This window comes from Cupressus sempervirens, chromosome 9 (genome assembly GCF_028749045.1).
Source record: "Cupressus sempervirens isolate cs-2001-9-10 chromosome 9, ASM2874904v1, whole genome shotgun sequence".
In the NCBI taxonomy this organism is placed as follows: Eukaryota; Viridiplantae; Streptophyta; class Pinopsida; order Cupressales; family Cupressaceae; genus Cupressus; species Cupressus sempervirens.
The window spans coordinates 588,230,477-588,249,869 of record NC_143126.1 but is presented as its reverse complement, the minus strand read 5'-3'; the positions used below and the strand labels follow the sequence as shown (position 1 = coordinate 588,249,869).

General features: G+C 35.9%; 1 protein-coding gene across 2 annotated transcripts in view; it reads left to right on the top strand.

Moving 5' to 3' along the window:
• The window catches only part of LOC149540055 (DUF21 domain-containing protein At4g14240-like), a 215,133-nt gene that overhangs the window by 120,443 nt on the left and 75,297 nt on the right, over positions 1 to 19,393 (top strand). For both annotated transcript variants that reach the window (XM_089801251.1, XM_089801250.1), the window contains exons 5-6: positions 15,272 to 15,358; positions 15,622 to 15,693. In XM_089801251.1, the coding sequence (XP_089657377.1) occupies positions 15,272 to 15,358; positions 15,622 to 15,693 (159 nt within the window). The remainder of the gene's footprint in view (positions 1 to 15,271; positions 15,359 to 15,621; positions 15,694 to 19,393) is intronic.

Sequence of the window (19,393 nt, the reverse complement as noted above, 5' to 3'; positions counted from 1 at the left end):
TTGAATTATCAGAATGTCTAACCAACTTAGGCTTGACATCAATGACAACATAACAACTTGATATGACTCTTTTACATACAATAACAACATTATCAGTTGGGGCTAACAGTTATAACAAATATACAAGAGTTTGGAACATATTAAATACTATTGATGCCCTTGAATGAATGAGACTTGCAGTAGAATTTAATTTTATCTTTAAAATCCTCCTGAATGATTGTTCACACATGTTAACAAACTGCAGCATGAAGGGTGAAATCTAGGAGTCCAATGCTTTTTAATTTTTAAAATTAATATTCTTCATTTTTCTTATTTCCCTGAATCTTCAACATTTTTTGCTATATTCGCTTTTCTTCTTGTTTCCTATGATTGGAGTGTCTTTGCTAGACATCATTTTTTGTAGGGAGGTAAAGACAATTTGCACGTGGAAGAAAGTTTTGACAGCTATTCTCTTGTTGGCATTGGCAATCTTTATCACACTGAAAAAAGAATATATATTATGAACTATGTTGCTAGTTTGTTGGCATCTACTCCTCGGTTGGGTCTTATTTGAATTGGATTTGCATGTTGGTTGGACTAGTGTCAAATTCTTGTGGGGCATATTTTATCAATTGTGAGTCCATCTTGGATGAACTTTGGTGAACCATGAACAAAGCATGTGGAGTCTTGCTGAAACCAGGACAAATCCATTTGGTTTTTATTTTTATTTTTTTAATTTCACATTTGACTTTGCCTATGAGACACCAAATTGAATATCTAACTCTAAAAGTGCCATCTAAAACATATTACTATAAAACAAGTTAATTCTATTGGACTTTCATTCTTGCTTGCAATACACAAATATAACTAAATATTGATCATTGAAGGTTGCAAAGTTGCATTTCTATTCCAATGTGTGTGCAAGAGTCCATTTGCTTCCAAGTAGACTTTAGAAGAATATGTTTATAAAAGAGTTGAAGTTTTTTTGCCTACTTTTTTGTTTTACAAATGAAGTATCTTTTTTGAAGGATACTAATTTTATACAATCCATAATGTTGCTGATGTTTCAGGATATGATTCTATATCTTTTTAATGGCATCAATGTTTTGGATCACAAAGTATGATCCATCATCAGGATTTTAGAGAGCATAAGGAAAAGAAACATCCTAATGATGGATCGTAGAGTGTGATCTAAACCATTGATGCAAAAAATTAAAAAACACAATTATATCCAAAATAGTAGCAAGTACTTCCTTGTTTTGGTTTCAAATTTCTCATTTCCTTTCATTCTACAAATGTATCACCATATTGTAGCGTCGTAAATTGTATGCATTGGTTAATTGTTTCATGTTCCATGCTCATGTAATGCCCATTTTAGTGTGTATTTATTCTTCTATAGATTACAAGTATACTGGTTTTTGCTATGCATTTAAGTTCTCTCTGTTTAAATAATTTGGACCTTAATTATAGGTGTGCACTCTTTTGTTATTTCATTCAAGCATTATCCTTTGCGTACTTAGGCCCTATTACTACGTGTTGACTATTTTACATTTTTCCATTTCTTCAATCCCAATTTCATGCTTTTCAATATTCACCCTTGATTACAATTTGAGCCATTTTGCCTCATAAAGGGTGACCTGGAACGTACGGGCTGTAAATTCTACGACCCATACATTAGGAGTCACCCATTATGTGCTATATATGGCCCAAATTTGAATTGGAGGAAGGTGTTTTGGTTTTGAGTGAGATTTCAAATCCTTTGTCAACCTCCTTCAAGATTTGAGCCCCGAAATGGCCTAGAGAGGTATACAAGCAATGTTACCTTTCGTATTTTGGAGGCAAAGGATTCAATCAAGCAATCAAGCACATATCAAGCAATCAAGCATTCGAGGAGATGTTAAGCATTATGTGAAAGCCTAGAAATCATTGTTTTATGATATCCTTTTAGGTTTTTGTAGAGTCATGCTATTGCATTGTAATGTCCCCTACTAGGGACTTCCTCAAAGTCTCTTTGGTCATGATGATTTACAATATCTGTTATGCCTTGTAGACTTATGGAATTGGTAAAGGATGAAAAGTGTGAGTGTAATAGCCTTGTAGATTAAGTTATGACTATTACTAAAGTGACTATTTTGTCAAATAGATATATCTTAAATGCTCAATGGAGCTTGTAGTTTGAGACTCTAATAAGTTAGAGATTGCTATATTATAGCTATCCTACGCTTCCATTATGAGAATCTTTGTATTTTTAATCCATTCTCCATTTATTAACAAATGATATATAGCCATCTGTTTTTTTTTGCACAATGTGTCACTGAAGACAACCATAGGCCATCTACCCTTATCCATTTTCTCAATTCTATTTAATTATCTTATGAGTTGCACCATAGCAATTACTTCAATAGGAGCAACCCCCACCTCACTCAACATGATACCATAGGGGAGTGAACTTTTAATATCGAACTCGTTTGTAATCAAGTTGTTTTGAATAATTTCAATTTCCTTCCACTGCCAAATAAAGTGCTACTGGTCCACATTTCACAGCCATATAGAACAACCAACAATAGTAGAAGTCTAAAGAGAGTTTGTGTAGTTTTCCAACCCTATAGCTCTACCTCGCTGCATCTACTTTGGAAAGCATAAAACGCTTTCCAACCTCCCAAAATTCATTTTTTTCTGCACCCTTCCCCTTCTTTCTATTGTGATATATTTATGTTCTTTCTATTCTACTGTCTTTTTTATTAGAATAATATTTATGTTTCTTTTTAATGCTCACTATTGTATCTTATTGTATCTCTATAAATATTAGAATGTTTCTAATATTTAGGTGTAGTCTAGAATAGAATGTTTCTATTCTATTCGACTCTCCTCTTTGTATATATAGATCATTTGATCTTTGATTAATAAGTCAAGTATTCTGTTATTTACGTTTCTAACATGGTATCAGAGCCTATTTCTTAATTTTTTTCGAAAATCATAATTTATTCTTCAAGATTATCAGACCCATTTTCAAAATTATTTTTCTGTGATCCTTGCTTCATCATATCAAAATCCTTTGATTTTTGAACAAGAGTTTTGTCTTCTACTTGGTACATAGATTCCGGTGCCTCCCGACATTTCACTCATAAGCGTGATTGGTTTGTTGAATTCACTCCCTATTCTGACTCAGTAATCTTTGGAGGCAACGAGGCATACAATATTGTCGTCAAGGGCCATGTTCAGATTCAGTCCAGAGGAAGAAGACTCATGTTCCTCAATGTATGTTATGTTCTTGGCATGAAACATAATCTTGTATCTATTAGTCAGATTATGCACTCCCCTCAATTGGATGTCATTTTCAATGGAAATAAGTGTTCGATTATTGATTGTGCTTCTCTCACTACACTTGTTGTCGGTCTTGAGGATCATGGTATTTATAGGCTTGTAGATCCGATACTCATTCCACACTGCTTGAATCTGTTGTTTTTTTTATAAATAAAACTTCCTGGCACCTTCCTTCTGCCGAACTCAACACACCTCGAAGCATAGTGTAACCCTGTAGAAAAACAACCCACGGATGGATAATACTATACCGAGGTTGAAGAAGTGAAGCCATCACCGAGGTAGACAACAGGCATCCCATCCGCGGGGGATGCAAACAAACTCCACAAAACCATCACGAACGCACGCAGCAATAGAACAATGTCTGCGGGAGGAAAAGAACATGAAATAAAAAACAAATTCTTAGCCCGCGGGGCTGCAGCAAGCATGTCCTCCCGCCGCCCGCGGATAGATGCCCACGGACAGGTGCTTGCGGAGCAACCTTCCGCGAACAGATGCCCGTGGAGCAACCTTCCGCGGAAAAGTGCCTGCGGAGGTTGCACACAGGCAAATGCCCGTTGAGCAGCCTTCCGCAGATAGCTTTCCCGCAGACAAATGCCCGCGAAGCAACCTTCCGCAAACAAGTGCCCACGAACAACTGCCCGCGGAGCAACCTTCCGTGGACAGGTGCCCGCAGCGCACACAGTCACTTTTTCTTTTTTTTCAATTCTCTTTTTCTTTTTTTTAAACAAAGAAATGCACCTTAATTTTGCCTCGAGGCGTTGTCGTTCTGCAATGACGACGAGGGAATCATCTGATCATTCGGTGACGACAATGGCATCTTCCTGGCACAGTAGGATTCATTGACTACGTGAGGTACCTCTTGCCCGTCCAACGTCCCCAACTTTATTACTCGATTGTCGTCGACCTCCCGTATCTAATATGGTCCAACCCATCTGGCCTTAAACTTTCTCGGCTTGATTTCATTCTGACCGTCATACTTGAGTACCAACTGCCCTGGCTGAAACCTATTGAGTTTGTCATAACACGCCTTATGTCTGTTCTGTGTCACCTCTGTCACCCACTGTGCCTACAGTCGTCGCACATCTAGCTTATTTCCTTGCTGTCGACACCCTTCAAGTAATTTTATGGTACGATGCATTCTTTTCTTCTTGTGCGGTCCTTTCACCGTGTACTGGACGGTGGAATTTTTCTTTTTTCTGGGTTTGGACTGTATGTTCTTCCCCTTAGCTTCAGGCGTAACCACCTTTCCTTCTTCCGCTGCTCTGTATTCCTTCAGACATTTATTTTCCTCTATTTTCTTACCTTCATCGACCCTTAGCATATTACAACTCGAAAAGAGTTCGTAGTCTTCTATTTGCCAGTGGTAAAGGCCATTCACCAAGTCTAGGTCGTTGTCATTCGATCCTCCTTCTAGTCTCAATACTCCTTCGTCTGGTTCCATTCTCCTCTTTCCTTCGTCATCATTTCCTTCGGCGTCACTATCACCTTCACCTTCTAAGTCTAACGATGCTGCCTCCTCACCTACCATTTGTGTGTGCAGGTCAATTATGAATCTTTTGCCTCCACGCTCCATTGATAGGGTATTTCATTTCCAATCATGTTTTACTTTTTCTTGCACCAACCAATTTCGTCCCAAAATAGCATCATATCCTTTTTTTTTCAATGGAATGACTACGAAATCCAATAAAAATGGTTGTGTTCCAATAGTTACCGGTTGTGCTTTCAAGATTCCCAACGGTTTGATTCCATGTTGGTCTACCGTGAGCAACTGAAATGCAGGTGGCCACAACGTCAGCTTTCCCAACTTCTTCCAAGTATCCTCCGGTAAAACATTCATGCCGGACCCTTCGTCAACAATTGTGTCTGTCAAAACATTTCCCAAAATCCCCATCTCAACGACCGCCAGATGCCGTCTGGATGTGAGTGTCAGTAGCATTGGGTCTGTTGCCGTCGTTGGACTACTGTCCCTTCCTATGTCCTTCGTTGCTTTGGTGTATGATTCAGAATGGTCATCCGTAACTGGGGCATTGTGAGAAGGTCACTTATCTTGATCGGTATCTCCGTTTGTAAGATTTGCCATACAATGTTTTGTTCTGCGAAGTTCCTTGCCAATGTGCCAATGATGTCCTTCAACTAAGATGTCCTTGCCGACGATGCCTTTCCAATTTCCGCCTACGCTTCCCCCAATTTTTTTCCTCCGCCGGCAGTTTTGCTTGCCTCCGTGTAATTGCCAGAACCTCCTCTTCATCCGTGCCGACAGTGATCAAGTTTACTCCAGACTTTGGGCACTTGGCATCCTCATGGTCGTCGGGTCCACACCATCTGCATAATAATTTTGGTGTGTTTGCCGCTGTACAATCCCGCGCAAAATGACCCCACAAATTACATGCTCGGCATTGAACGATCAGTCGTCCATTTGCATCATTCTGGGTTCGACTTCGGCTCCCATTATTATTGTTATTGTTCGCATTGGTGTTATTTTGCCCTCTGTTATTATTCCTATACCCTCCGGATGTGGCACCTGCGCTATTCGTATTTTCGCTACTGCCCGACGAGGAAGCCTCCTGTTAAGAAGCATCTACGGAGATCCTCTTGTCTTCATGTTAAAGGGGTACTCCTTTGTCGAATGGCCCATAATCTAACAAATGTCACAAAATTGGTTCTTTGGACACGATCCTTTAGTATGACCATCGGTCTTACACTCCGTGCACCACAGCTCATTGCCTTTTGGCTCCTTCTGCATGTTTTTAAACTCCATCATGCGGATCATGTCCTTCTGTAGGGCACGAACCTTCTTACTGTTGCCTTCATTGTTACTGCTATCACGTCCTACAGGCTCATCGTCATCCGAATCAGATGAACTAGTCTTCGTCTTCTTCTTTGTCTTCAACTTACTTTCGAGGTCCAATGCTCTATTATAAGCTTCCGTATATGACGACGGTGGCACAATTTTCATTTTCTTTCGCAACTTCAAGTGTAGGTCTTGCACAAACCATCTTTTCTGAAGTCCGTCTGCTGGCTTACTTTCCATTTTATTTATCAAATCTTTTAATTTCCTGGCGTAAACACGGACGGTTTCATTCTTCCCCTGCTTAGTATTGAAGATCTCTGCTACAATTTCATTATCATCCCGCAACAGTTTAAATTCTGCCAGAAACTTCTTTTTAATGTTATCCCAACTATTTAGCTTTTGTGGATCGTATCAGTAAACCAATCAATTGCTACGCCCCGTAGGGTGGCCGAAAATTGCCTCATCCAATCGTCTTCATCAGTTATCCCATTTGCCTTCCAGATCGTTTCACATGTTTTGCAATATCGAATGGGATCGGCCGTACCATCGCCATTGAACTTCGGCAGTTTCTCTTTCGGTCCCGCCATCACAATTGTTTTCTGTAAACAGGCGTTGCTCAGTCCTGCAACACTGGCACTGTTCAATCCCACACCGGCAGTCTACACTCCCACACCGGCGGTTTGTACTCCCACACCGACAGACTGGTCTCCCACACCGGTGAACTGCACTCCCACATCGGCAGTCTGCACTCCCACACCGGCGGACTGGTTCAATGCATACAAATAATGGAAACACGAACAACAGAACTCTTTAGATTATTCGCATATGCAGACATTACATTATGCTTCATAAGATGAATGATGAATGATTAATGCTGAGATACAATGATCCCAGACGGGATATAAATACTATCCGCCGAACCTTCCCGAAAGAGTCTGTCGGCCACAAACATTATGTCCGCTACAAACTATTTACCCGTCGGCTTCAGAATACAGAAACACCGACGACAATCACCCCGTCGGCTACAGAAACACCGACGACAATTCAGTCGGCTGACATCCTCTACAGAAGTAGAATATAGAGGAGCTGTTAAGGCAGCTTGTGAAGCAGTTTGGCTCCATCAGATGCTTGCAAATATGCATATTCCTCAAGTAGGTCCGACTTCTTTGTTTTTAGACAATCAGGGAGTACTCAAACTTGCTAAAAACCCAGTGTTTCATGAACGAACCAAGCACATAGAGCTTCATTTCCATTACATCTGATAGTTAGTTGAAGATGGATCTATTCAGTTACTCTATGTCCCTACCTCAGAGCAACCAACAGATATTTTCACAAAACCCCTTGGTCCTAACAAGTTTGTTAAATTTAGGGGATCTATTGGTGTAGTAAATAGATTGAGCATTAAGAGGGGGTATTAGAATAATATTTATGTTTCTTTTTAATGCTCACTATTGTATCTTATTGTATCTCTATAAATATTAGAATGTTTCTAATATTTAGGTGTAGTCTAGAATAGAATGTTTATGTTCTATTTGACTCTTCTCTTTGTATGTATAGATCATTTGATCTCTAATTAATAAGTCAAGTATTCTGCCATTTACGTTTGTAACATTTTTATCATCCCCTTTATGGGATTGCCCTAATTTTTTCCCTAGAATCACAAATTCTATTAAAATAAGAATTGTAAGATGGTTAGAGATTAGCTTTACCACTTAAAATGTCTTTTAACATGGTAGATCTTGATTTAGGTCTTGCACTCACCAAATAGGGATAAGTGTGTGAATACATATGTATATACAAACAAATTATATTGTTAGTGTTATATAATCTACCTTAAGCTTTATAAATTGATAATACTCAGAGATATAATATCCTTACCTAGTGATTAGGTAACAATAGAATATATATTTAGGTTCTTGAATGAAATTACCTTCCATGATCCTAACCATAATGAGGAATGAGATAAGAAAGACCTGATTAGGTATCTCATTGTCTCTGTCCTAGGCCCAAGAGTGGAAAATCTATCCCCCTTCCCCTTGACCCCATGCTTCACTAGGTTGGCATATGTAGTGGAACCTTTGCATTGTTGCCCTTCTTCACTCTATCTTACTCACCTCATATGATTAAAGATCCTTTCTTTAGATCTCACAACTCCCCCATATGCTTTGGTGGAAGGATTACAATAGGGTGTCCTTAACCCTAGGCCCATGAGTAGAAGCTCTGCCCCCCTTGTTCCCATGCTCCATGGCATTGGCGTACCTAGTGAGGCCTCACTATTCCCCTTTATTGCAATTGCTTTCCATATATATGGACTATCCTTCACAAATAGCGTTTTTATAGAATGTATAAACCATGCATAATCCTCTGCGAGCCTTATCTAGTGCCTTTGTATGATCAAGCCTATGCCAATTCCACCATAGGCTTAATTGTGCATTTGTATGATGTAACATGGTCAATTTCACTACAAAACTTACCAATCTTGTTAGATATTATTATTAATACAACTTTTTGCTGTTGCCTTTGAGAAATATATTATTCTTCCAATTAATCTCCCTTTTTTATTTCCTCCTCAAATAAAGCCTTCTCCTTAATATCATGTTTGAGTTTAGGGAATCGCACCCTTTCATTTGTTAGTAGTCTTACGAATGGGTCACACCCTTTGGTTATGAAAAGATACATCTATTTGACAACAACCGTTACCCCTTTCACTCCAAATTTAATCTTCACCTATCTTTCAATTATCAAATTCTTCTTTAATACTTTTGAAATCTGCACATATCCTATTTAAGATCATCATATCCTCTTCTTATTTTCCCCCCTCCTTAGTTCTTGTCTCAAATTCCTCGTTATGTTTTAAATCTGCTCTAGATCTCCTCTACGCCTCTTTCCCCATTCAATTTGATCCTTCTTCCCCTTTATATCTTCTCATTTGAGGGAGAGCTCACACCTCTTGATCAATTCTGCCTTTTGGAAAGAGTAATGACCATTCATAATTGACCCTCTTTTAAAAAGTCACAAGCCTTCACTTTTTGAAAGTTACTTCCTTATCTCTTCCCTTTCCTTTTCCCTTAAAACCTCTTTAATTCTTATGCTCCACTCTTTCTTCCTTCATCCCTTTTCTCTTCAAATGAAGTTCTCATCTCTCCTTTTTATACCTCTCATTTGAGGGAGACAACGTTTCCATTTATTTATTTTTAAAATTACTCTTTTATATTTTAATTTAATAATTTATTATTATTATTTAATCCTATTTCAAGAAAGAGACATGATGGTCCACCCTTCCCAAGATTGTTTGTTGTCAAGCAATTATAAACTAGGATGGTTTCTTAGAGAAACACATTAGTTATGAACCAAAGATGGAGCATATGCATAAAAACACTAAGTGCACATATGTATATATGCCATTACTGAGCATACACGTAGTAGATACATGAACATATCCAAGCACAAGGTATATGCATAAAAACACAAAGTGCACAAATGGACAATGTCAATACTGAGCATACACATAGTAGACACATGAACATATCCAAGGACAAGGCATATGCATAAAAACACAAAGCATGCACATGAACATATGTAGGCATAGTTCACTTGCCCCACAAGAGGTGGGAACATCCAATCAAAACCAAATGTGTACTTAGGAAATGCCATTATTGAGTTTCTTTTAAGCTAGATCAAAGTAACAAGACTCAGATCTAGCCTTGACTCGGCAAGGATAACTCAACTCGTGACCCAGCTCAGACTTGCCCGTGACTCGGCAAAGTGACAAAACCCATGAAATTTAGAGGATTTTAAGGATTTATAGAACATTCCATGCACCCATTATTGAATAAAGCTTAAAGGCACAATAACAACATGAAATAGAAGGTAATTTTATCACATACATGGATTACATAAATGGTGAGTACAAAGGTAAATACTAAATTGTAGTTGAAAGAAAGAGAAACCATAAATATATAAAATCCATGAAACCCATCAAAATGTATATCAAATCCATGAAATCCATCACATCAATAGTCATCATCGAATCTTCCAGACATATGTTAAGATAAAACAAGTCTATAGCTATGGCTCCTAGTCCTCATCCTTAGCCTCAACCTCGAAATAATTTGTAATATGCCTCCTAGTAAGGTGTCTAAGGTAGGTCTTGGATGACTGATTAGCCATAGCCTCTACCTGTGAGGTGACACTAGGATCAATTGTAGCTATCTGCTCCTCTACTGTCATTATAAAAAAAGAAAATTTTATGTTTTTTTGGCATCCAGATTTGCCCAGCTGTGGCTAGGTCATGATGCACGTGACCCACATGTCATGTGATTGACCCGCAAGTCAAGAGAGTTACGCAAGTCACCCAAGGTGATTCACCGGGTTAAGGTTACGAGTCACTTTGACCTAGCCAGAGTAACCCGACTTGCTGACCCAGAAGACTCACCTGACTCTCGACGAGTCTCATTACTCTGAGCTAGATTTTAATTTCTCATCATTTGACCTCGGTAAAATGGGTATTAAACATCGATTTGATTTGACACGATTTTCACATCAATTTCTTTTTTTGTTTTTAAATTCGAAAGCAAGGATTTGGGGGCGGCACTCTGCAGTGGGATTTGATGGAGCCCTAATTTCAGGGCCTCTATTGGTGTGATGATTACATACTATGGTGTGACACTTATATGTGTTATCATGACCAGACTTTGTAAATCCATCCTATGTTTTCATAATCCATCCAATGTCTTCATAGGTTTCCTGTCATTAAGTTCTGCATTTCAGATTGGGTAGAATGCATGCTTATGATGATAGCATGCTAAAAGTTGCAACCAATCAGAACTATTAATGTAGAAACACTTCCCAAGATCTAGGATTACATGTTCAAGTATGACTCAACTCCTGTTACTTCTAAAAGGAACCCTCTAGAGATCTTGTGAGGATAATATTGAACTTATCTTCAAACAGAAAGTAACTAGGAGAGCATCTGAAAACAAACATTTTTTTTTAGTTGTGAAGAATACAGAGATATTGTGTGTTGTAGGTGCTGATCATTGTCAAAGTCGTTACCAAAATGAGAAATCTGGAAATGATTGAGGTGTTGTTAAGTATACCCATGGGAAAATTTGCAGACTAGTTCTGTAGGAATGATATTTGCCAAAGCATGTAAATAATGATATTGAGCCAACATAATCATATGAACAGAATCACCACTGCTTATATTGATCTCAGATCATACAAATATATATAAGAACTCTACTCCACATTATCTAAGTAGTGAGTAGTGAATCTTAACATGTTTGGCAACGGTAAATGAAAATAGTTTTTCCACCCAAAGGAGGACTATCATTCAAAAGAAGTCTGTAAAAAAGGCTTAGCACAAACCCGCAGAAGTGGTAAATGACACCTATCAAGCACAAGCAGGGCTACAACGAGTGCTTGGTGATGAATCAATATGAGAAACTAAACAGAAAACATAATTTCATTGTTTTGTGTCTGCAATTCAATTCAGATATAATACAGTGCAGTTATTATTAGAAGTCCATATCATGATCCTTGGCAGAGAATACAAGCATATTATGTTCTAAATATAATACTTGAAACGAACATTTAATCAATGGATTTTCTAGCGGATCCTGCATCAATTCAGGCAATCCAAATTTTCTAATCAAACAAGTAGCAAGTAATGAATGCATTACTATTTGTAGCATCCACGGCCTGTGTCAACACTATAGGTTAACGTCTTCCTCATTTGGGATGATTTATCTTGTTTTCACTATGGCTTGATTTGCACATCTAAGAGAAACGATGAGGATTCTAAGTTATATGTTATCAATTAATGATTTACTACCAATTAGATAGTAAACATCTGATATTGCTTTGAATGTATTATAGGAAATATACATAGGCAAGGATGGGATTTGCACAAATATCACCATAGGATCTCCAACGCTTTCATACACTCTGCAAATGATGAAGTTGAATTTATAACAATTCATTCAAAGGCATGGATTTCAAAAGCCTTCTCTATGCCACAGATGAGCGCTACAGAATGGTGTGGGAGAATATAAATGTTCTGAGTTTCCTAGGTTAGACAATGACAAGAAATGATTACATTCCCATTTGAAATTTATTAAACTTGCATCATTGTCTACTATCTAAATAGCAACGAATTGCTATCTTAATAAGAAAGAGATGAAACTAACTGCCGTTTCCAGGTAATTACATGTTGAGCAATTAAAATATAAGTTGTAAATGAGCAGTTGTAATTAGATTAAGAAATCTTAAGCGGTGTGTTGCTTCAAATTCAGTTTTTGCTACCTTTTCATTTACTTATAAATGATAGATGCAAAAATAAATGAAAGACAATTTTTACAACTCCCTTACACACACATATTTTATACTAATTTATGATGCTAGATTCTTCTATTGGCCAAAATTGAATTTTGTACAAGTTTGCGGATGGTGAATCATTGAGAAGATTTTTATGTGCAATAGTGAAAGGGATACGGTGGATTGATCATCAGATATGACTGTCTTCGTTGTTTTTTCGTTTTCAGCACAACCAGTAAGCATTTCAGTTTATCTATTTGTATAAAGCATTAGAGTTGGAAATACTATCAAGTTTCGTCCTTTATAATCATTTTAAAATTTTGTCAACAATTGAAATGTTAGACAAGTAGATAGGGTCATTTATAGCATCTTAAATGTGATCATCATAGATATAGTGAAATACTTAGTTATTTTCTTGTTTGTGTCCAGTTTGTCTCCTAATGTAGGAGTTAAAGTTCAATCTGGGCTTATTTAAGATTGCACATATATTTGATTTGTCACATCTTGATTAGTAAATTGTTGATAGTTTAAATGCAAATAATTTTATAAAGTTGTACGTAAAAACTTTTAGTATTGACTCTATTGCCCTTTTAATTTTGCCATTGGTCCTTACATTATTCATGATTCATAATCTGCTCATTGGCAATTATTTCTTTTCTTTCCTTTGGAAGAATTAGTATATTCATTTATTATAATAATTCACAAGTACTCATATTTCAAAACATTTCATCTCAAGTAATGTTATTTATTATTGTTTTCAAAATATAAAAGTTTGAAGTATTTACATTCTGAAGTTATCATTGAAGTCGTGAAGTCAACATAATTTCAGCATTTTTTGCAATTTTTGTGCAAGCTGAAAGTTTTCTAGATCTCTTGCCATTTTGGAGGACTTTTATTACATTTATAATCAAATTGTTTGCTATAAACCATAGTTATGGGACTCGGACTCGTCCCTGACTCGGAAAGTCAAAATCTAACTCGGCGACCAGACTTGACAAGGACTCAAAAAATTGAAAAACCCATGAAATTCAAAGATTTTTAAGGATTTAATGATTTTTTCATGCATCATTTAGTCAATTAATATCAAATACACAATAATTGAGATAAATAGAAGCTACTTAACACCCATACACAATTTTGCATAGATTACATAAGTATAATAGTGAATTTCTGAAGGAAAAAACTGAATAACATAATGTAAAGTTGAAGATTTAAGATTTAAGATTCAATCCTTAATAAATTCATGACATACCACAATATCATTTTCAAAATTAATATACATTGAAAAAAAATACCTTCCAGAAAAAAATTTTAAAATTTTAAAAAAAATTTGAAGAGTCCTGGGCTCGGGACTCGGTAGAGTCCTTGGACTCGGCGAGTCCACATGGACTTTGCCAGGACTCGGCTGAGTAAGAGTCCAGAGGTCATTTTCCTCAAAAAGGCTGCCTCTGCCTTAGACTCGTAGAGTCCTACTTGGACTCATAGAGTCCCAAAACACTGCTATAAACATTCTTGGATTTTAGTGATTTGTCCAGGATTAGGTGCACCCACCTTGGCTTTGCAGAGCCATAAGTGTAGGGGACTTGGATCACATCAATCAGTCCCGTCACGTTGGCCTTTTACCAGTTGGAATCCAAGCATTGAGTTGGCAAGACTCATAGGATTCCAAACTGCGGTTTTGGGAACCAACATGATCAAGGGTCAAGGAGCACATGTTCTTCTGGCATGGCCTTTGGATTCTTCATTTGAAGCACTTTTTCTCCCGAAATTGGTGTGTTTGAACTCCATTAAAATGTGCTTCAAATCGACTAAAATGGTTGCAAATGACCTTGTGTAAGCTTGGCAAGCTGTTTTGTCTCTTGAGAAGCAACCAAAACCAAACAAAATGAAATGTTTTTTGCTTTTTTCATGCTGTTGGACATCTTATTCTGCTGCAGCCGAGTGTTTAACTTGGACTCACTTAGTTTTTTTGCAGAAACTTGGCAAGTTTTTGATAAAAAATTTGTGAGTTTTTGGGTGAGTAAAAGTTGTAGAACCTTGCTGAGCAAATAAACTTACAAGTTTTTGTCTACTCGGCAAGGTTTTTGTGAGTTTTGCATCTATGAAGGGCCAATTTGTTCTCAAGATGGAATCAATGATCTAGAGAACATCTCAAGCCATCTAAGTGGTCATTTCAAATAGAATATGAAAGTCCCCAAATATCTAGTTTTTGATACTTGTGCATTTTTCAGGCCCTCTAGAGTGGAATTTGGCAATGCATCAATCAATTCAGATTAATCTATTTCACAATGCCTATACAAGTCTGAATTGAGTAATGGGTTAGTAGTTTTGATCTGACAGAAAGGCATCAAATCAAATAACTTCAAGATACTCGATTTTCTGAAGTTTCTTCTTATCTTGCTGTGTATTTTAATTTTTAACCTACAAAAGTAATATGTGCCACTAACAAGTGTGCTAGTTCTTTGCTAGGTTCCCAGTTCTTGGTATTGTAAAGCTATATAATAGTTAAATTCAAAGCAAGTAATCAGAGTGGAAGGCATGCATCTCTTCTACAGATTTCACCCAGATACACTCAGTTTATATAAAGATTATTTTACTCAGTTATTCACTACTGTCAATTGTGTGCTTGATTTCATTCAATTGTTGTGCATAAGTTTGGTGAATTAGTGCAGTCCCTTGAATTTACAGATTAACTCAAATCAAACAAGCATTCTACGATGGACAGGTCTTGTTTGTAATTGCACACTTTTAGTTTTTTCTTTTAATTTCTGCACAGTTCATGCTGACTACAATTTTAGTTTCTTTTGAGGAAAAGTAATCATGGATGTAAATAACATGGTCGACATCTTCTTCTTTTAGGTTCTTGATTGTGTAATTGGACAACATGAGTCAGCATTATTTAGGCGTGCACAGTTGAAGGCTCTTGTTTCGATTCATGGGAAAGAGGTAATCTGAATTTTGAAAGATGAGTTCTACTAATATAGATTTCCATGCATGACATGATTGTGTGTTATAAAGATGGATGTTATAGCATACAAGAGTTCTATAATCTAAGGTTTCACAAGGCTTTATCCTATGATTAATACAAGTAGCAATCAGCTAAATGTCTTCTCGAATGTAAAATGCTCTACCTGTTAGTTACTATAAAGGCCTTTGTAGTTTATTTTATAATCTTTTTCTTACTTGTCTCTCCATTATGTTGATTCTAGGCAGGTAAAGGAGGGGAGCTTACTCATGATGAGACAACTATCATAAGTGGAGCACTTGATCTTACTGAGAAGGTTAATTTTCCAAATGGCAATTGACATTTCAATAACCAATGCCTGCATGTTTTATTATATTATGATCTACATATGCTTTCGATCTCTGGAAGATTGTTATACTTTTATAATTCAATGATAACCATCATCTATTTGGCCTGTCTTCCTGTCATGAATTGTTTTAAGCAGATTTTTTATTTGACAATTCACAGGGCTATGTTTTTTCCCTATAAAACCTATATGACAATGGTTGCTTGATAAAGCTTAATATAAAACGTTCAATCTTCAGATTATCTTGATTCTTTCTTTGACCTAATATTGAGGTGGAACCTCATATACCTTGAGATGGATGCATCTTTATGCATTATGCTGTGCTTTGAATGTAAAGATAAAGGCATTTAAAATTTAAACATATTTTTTATCATAGAATAAGTAGACCAATTTTACTATTACATCAGAGAGGTAGCATTTTAAGAGAGATGACGGAATCATCTTGCACCTAATCAAATCTAAAAAGAGGTCTTTGTAGCCCCATTTTCATTTAAAACTTAAGTGTACTTGGTGTTGATGTTGTTGAGAAAGTTGGGGTAATCATATTTCATTATATTGCCTCGTTATTGTAGCCATCTACATTTTTTATAGAACAAAAAGAGATACTGAACTGTACTCGTACCTTTTAAGGTACACACGTATTAAGGACTACCACTTGGTCACCATATTTCATCAATATAATTATATAAACAAATGAATTAGACACATGCTGGAGTTGGTTAAAAAAAAATTGTACATCTCATTTGAGTATGAGTCTTAGTTGATGGGAGATACACCCTTTCTTTCAAACTTTCAGTAACTGATGGGAGTTCCTAAGGCCACCTATGAAGTTTCTAGCAATGTGGTTTCTTCAAAAAAAAAACATTGTGAAATATGTGATGCATTGCTCATTCCTAATTCTGTTTGAAATTAAGAGGTCCATATTCATGTGTCACTAAAGAATAAACTTTGATTTTCTAGTCTTAAAAATGTGTTCAGATATAACTTGTGCGCAACCATTGCATGTGGAAAGAGTTTTTTTTGGATCTGCTGGAATCTAATGTTCTATTTATTTTCAGTCACTCTCATTGCATGGTCTTACAGATTGCCTTCTCTATATTCGAGGATGAATAGCCATCACCTTAACAAAGATAAATATGAGACTTTTGATGCTGAAATATGATCTCAGGAGTGCCACAGAAGTACTTTGAGAGTTTTATGAAGCCTCACTAGACTGATATCTCCTTGTCATTCCTAGGTAGAAATAGACTGGTGTAAATTCTGCAAAGTGGATTTCATTCATGATGCATTTCAGGCTAGATATTCCATATGTAATTGATAACAAGTCAGGTTCCTGTGTGAAATGGTAACTCATTGTATTAACAATGGAGATTGAAAGCTCCAAATAAAGGAATTACAAACACGATGTTTCTAAAAGAAACAATTATTAAATAAGAACGGAAATAGAAAGAATCTAAACTTAACTGAAGGTATATAGTGACGAGATCCATTAAGTGACAATTGAATAATTAACAATGCCTACTAATCTATTGCCCTCTCTTAATGGTCATTTTATTAACTACACCATGTTGCCTCCTGAATTTTGTCAAAAAGCATCCTATGTAACCCTATTGCTGCACATGTTGCTTTAACAGTTTCCTTATATTTTTCTTAAGTTGAGGAAAGTGTTGATTTTATGTGGATCGCTACAAATGTAGTTGCATTGCCCTTTTTGGTATATATTTTCCAATTGCAGAAATATCGCTCTTATTTATATTAAGGTCTACATGGAGAGACATGTCTTCTCATGAGACGTGTTGTCCTACATTTTGTCACCACAAAATGTTGGTAACAACATGAAACTTTTCCAAGCTAGCTTCACGTTTCTCTAAGCTTGAATTTGATATTTAATTGTTTAATGTGAATCGATTGATCCATTTCAATTCAAATATCAGATTGTTTTACTGAAAGCCTTCGTCAAGTCTTTTCCGTTTTGCTTTCTGTCAAGCCTTTGCTTGATTTTTTTAGGCCTTCACAGTCTGTTCTTTTCTTTTAAGTTTGTCTTTTCTTGTTTTTAGTCCTTTGGTTTTGCTCATGTCATGCCTTTCATTTTTCCCTTCGATTCGGTCTAACCTAGAGGTCAATCGGAGTTGTCAGTCAAAAGTTATGTCCATTTTAGTGTCTCAAAAGTGGACATTTTAGGTACAACAGCACGAATTAAAAATATAATGTTATATTTTCAATTTGACATTCACTTTTTGAAAAATATAATATTATACTCACTTTTTTTTATGTTTTTAAGTTATTTTTACTTTAAATTTATAACTTAAAGTGACTACAGTGTACTTTATGTTATAATTTTCAGTTGAGTTACTTTTTAATTTTTCACTTAAAGTAACTATATAACTAGATAGTTTCATTTTTTATTTTTGGTTTTAAAAATCAAATACTTATTTAAATGTTACTTTAAAATTATGTTTATGTATTATATTTCATCATATGATTAGTAAATATTGTTTTTGCCCCATTTTTTAACATTTTTATAATTTTAAGTGAATTAAATGACTTAAAGGCTTCATAAGTGGACATTTTATATGCAATTATATGTAAAATATATCAAAAGTGTACTTTTTACATGCCATTGTATATAAAGTCTACTTTGGTGGACATTTTTCATGTCATTACATCAAAAGTTCACCGTAAGTGGACCTTTTTGATGCTATGATATGAAAAGTGGAGTTTTTATGCTTATGCATCTAAAAAGTGAGATGCATATTAAAATATGCATTCCCCTTCAAAGGTCCGATTTTCACTAAGAAGCACATTTTAAAATATGCATTGCACTAAAAAAGTCCTATTTTCACTTGATGCATATTTTAAAACATGCATTGCACCTAAAAAGGTCCAATTTGGAAGGAAAGCATGTTTTAAAATATGCTATGCATCTCAAAAGGTCTGATTTTGAAAGAAAATGTGCAAGTATTTCCCAAGAATCCGATTTTGCTCATATCTTGAGATTTTCTCAATGGATTTGAATGAAATCTTCTCCATTCAAAGCGTTTTTTCTAGGTAATCAATTTTCTTGCATCAAAGATGGATTTAATATGCTGAAAATTGTTTTTGGAGATCAATCCTAGGGCATGTTTTTGAAGGAAAACTCCAAATTCCTTCATTTTTGCTCATAACTTGAGTTTTACTCAATGGATTTGCATGAGATTTGTTCCATTTGAAATGATTTTTCATGGAAATGAGTTTCCTTGCTTCTAAAATGAATTCATTTGCTTCAAAAACATTTTTGAAACTTTCATGATGAATCATGTTTTTGGAGAAATATGCCAAAAAAAATCAATTTTTAATACATGTTTTTCCTCCCAACCAAATTGTTTAGGCATCTTTTGGAGATTACATTGCATTGGAGTTCACATTTTGAAGTTTAATGATCAAAATGTTTTGATCTTGCAACATGAAGAAAAAGCATGAATCTTCAAAAATGTTGGAATATGGAGAGTTTTTAGGGCATGTTTTGGCATCTTCCAACAATTTCTCCTTGTTTGTTGACCTCTCCCATTCGAAATTGCAAAGTTGGAAAAGGTCTTACCATTTTTGAAGAACTTTTCAAACATTGGAGCATCTTTTTCCTTCATATTTGACACTTAATCTTCATGTAAGTAGACTTCTTCCTCCTTGAAAT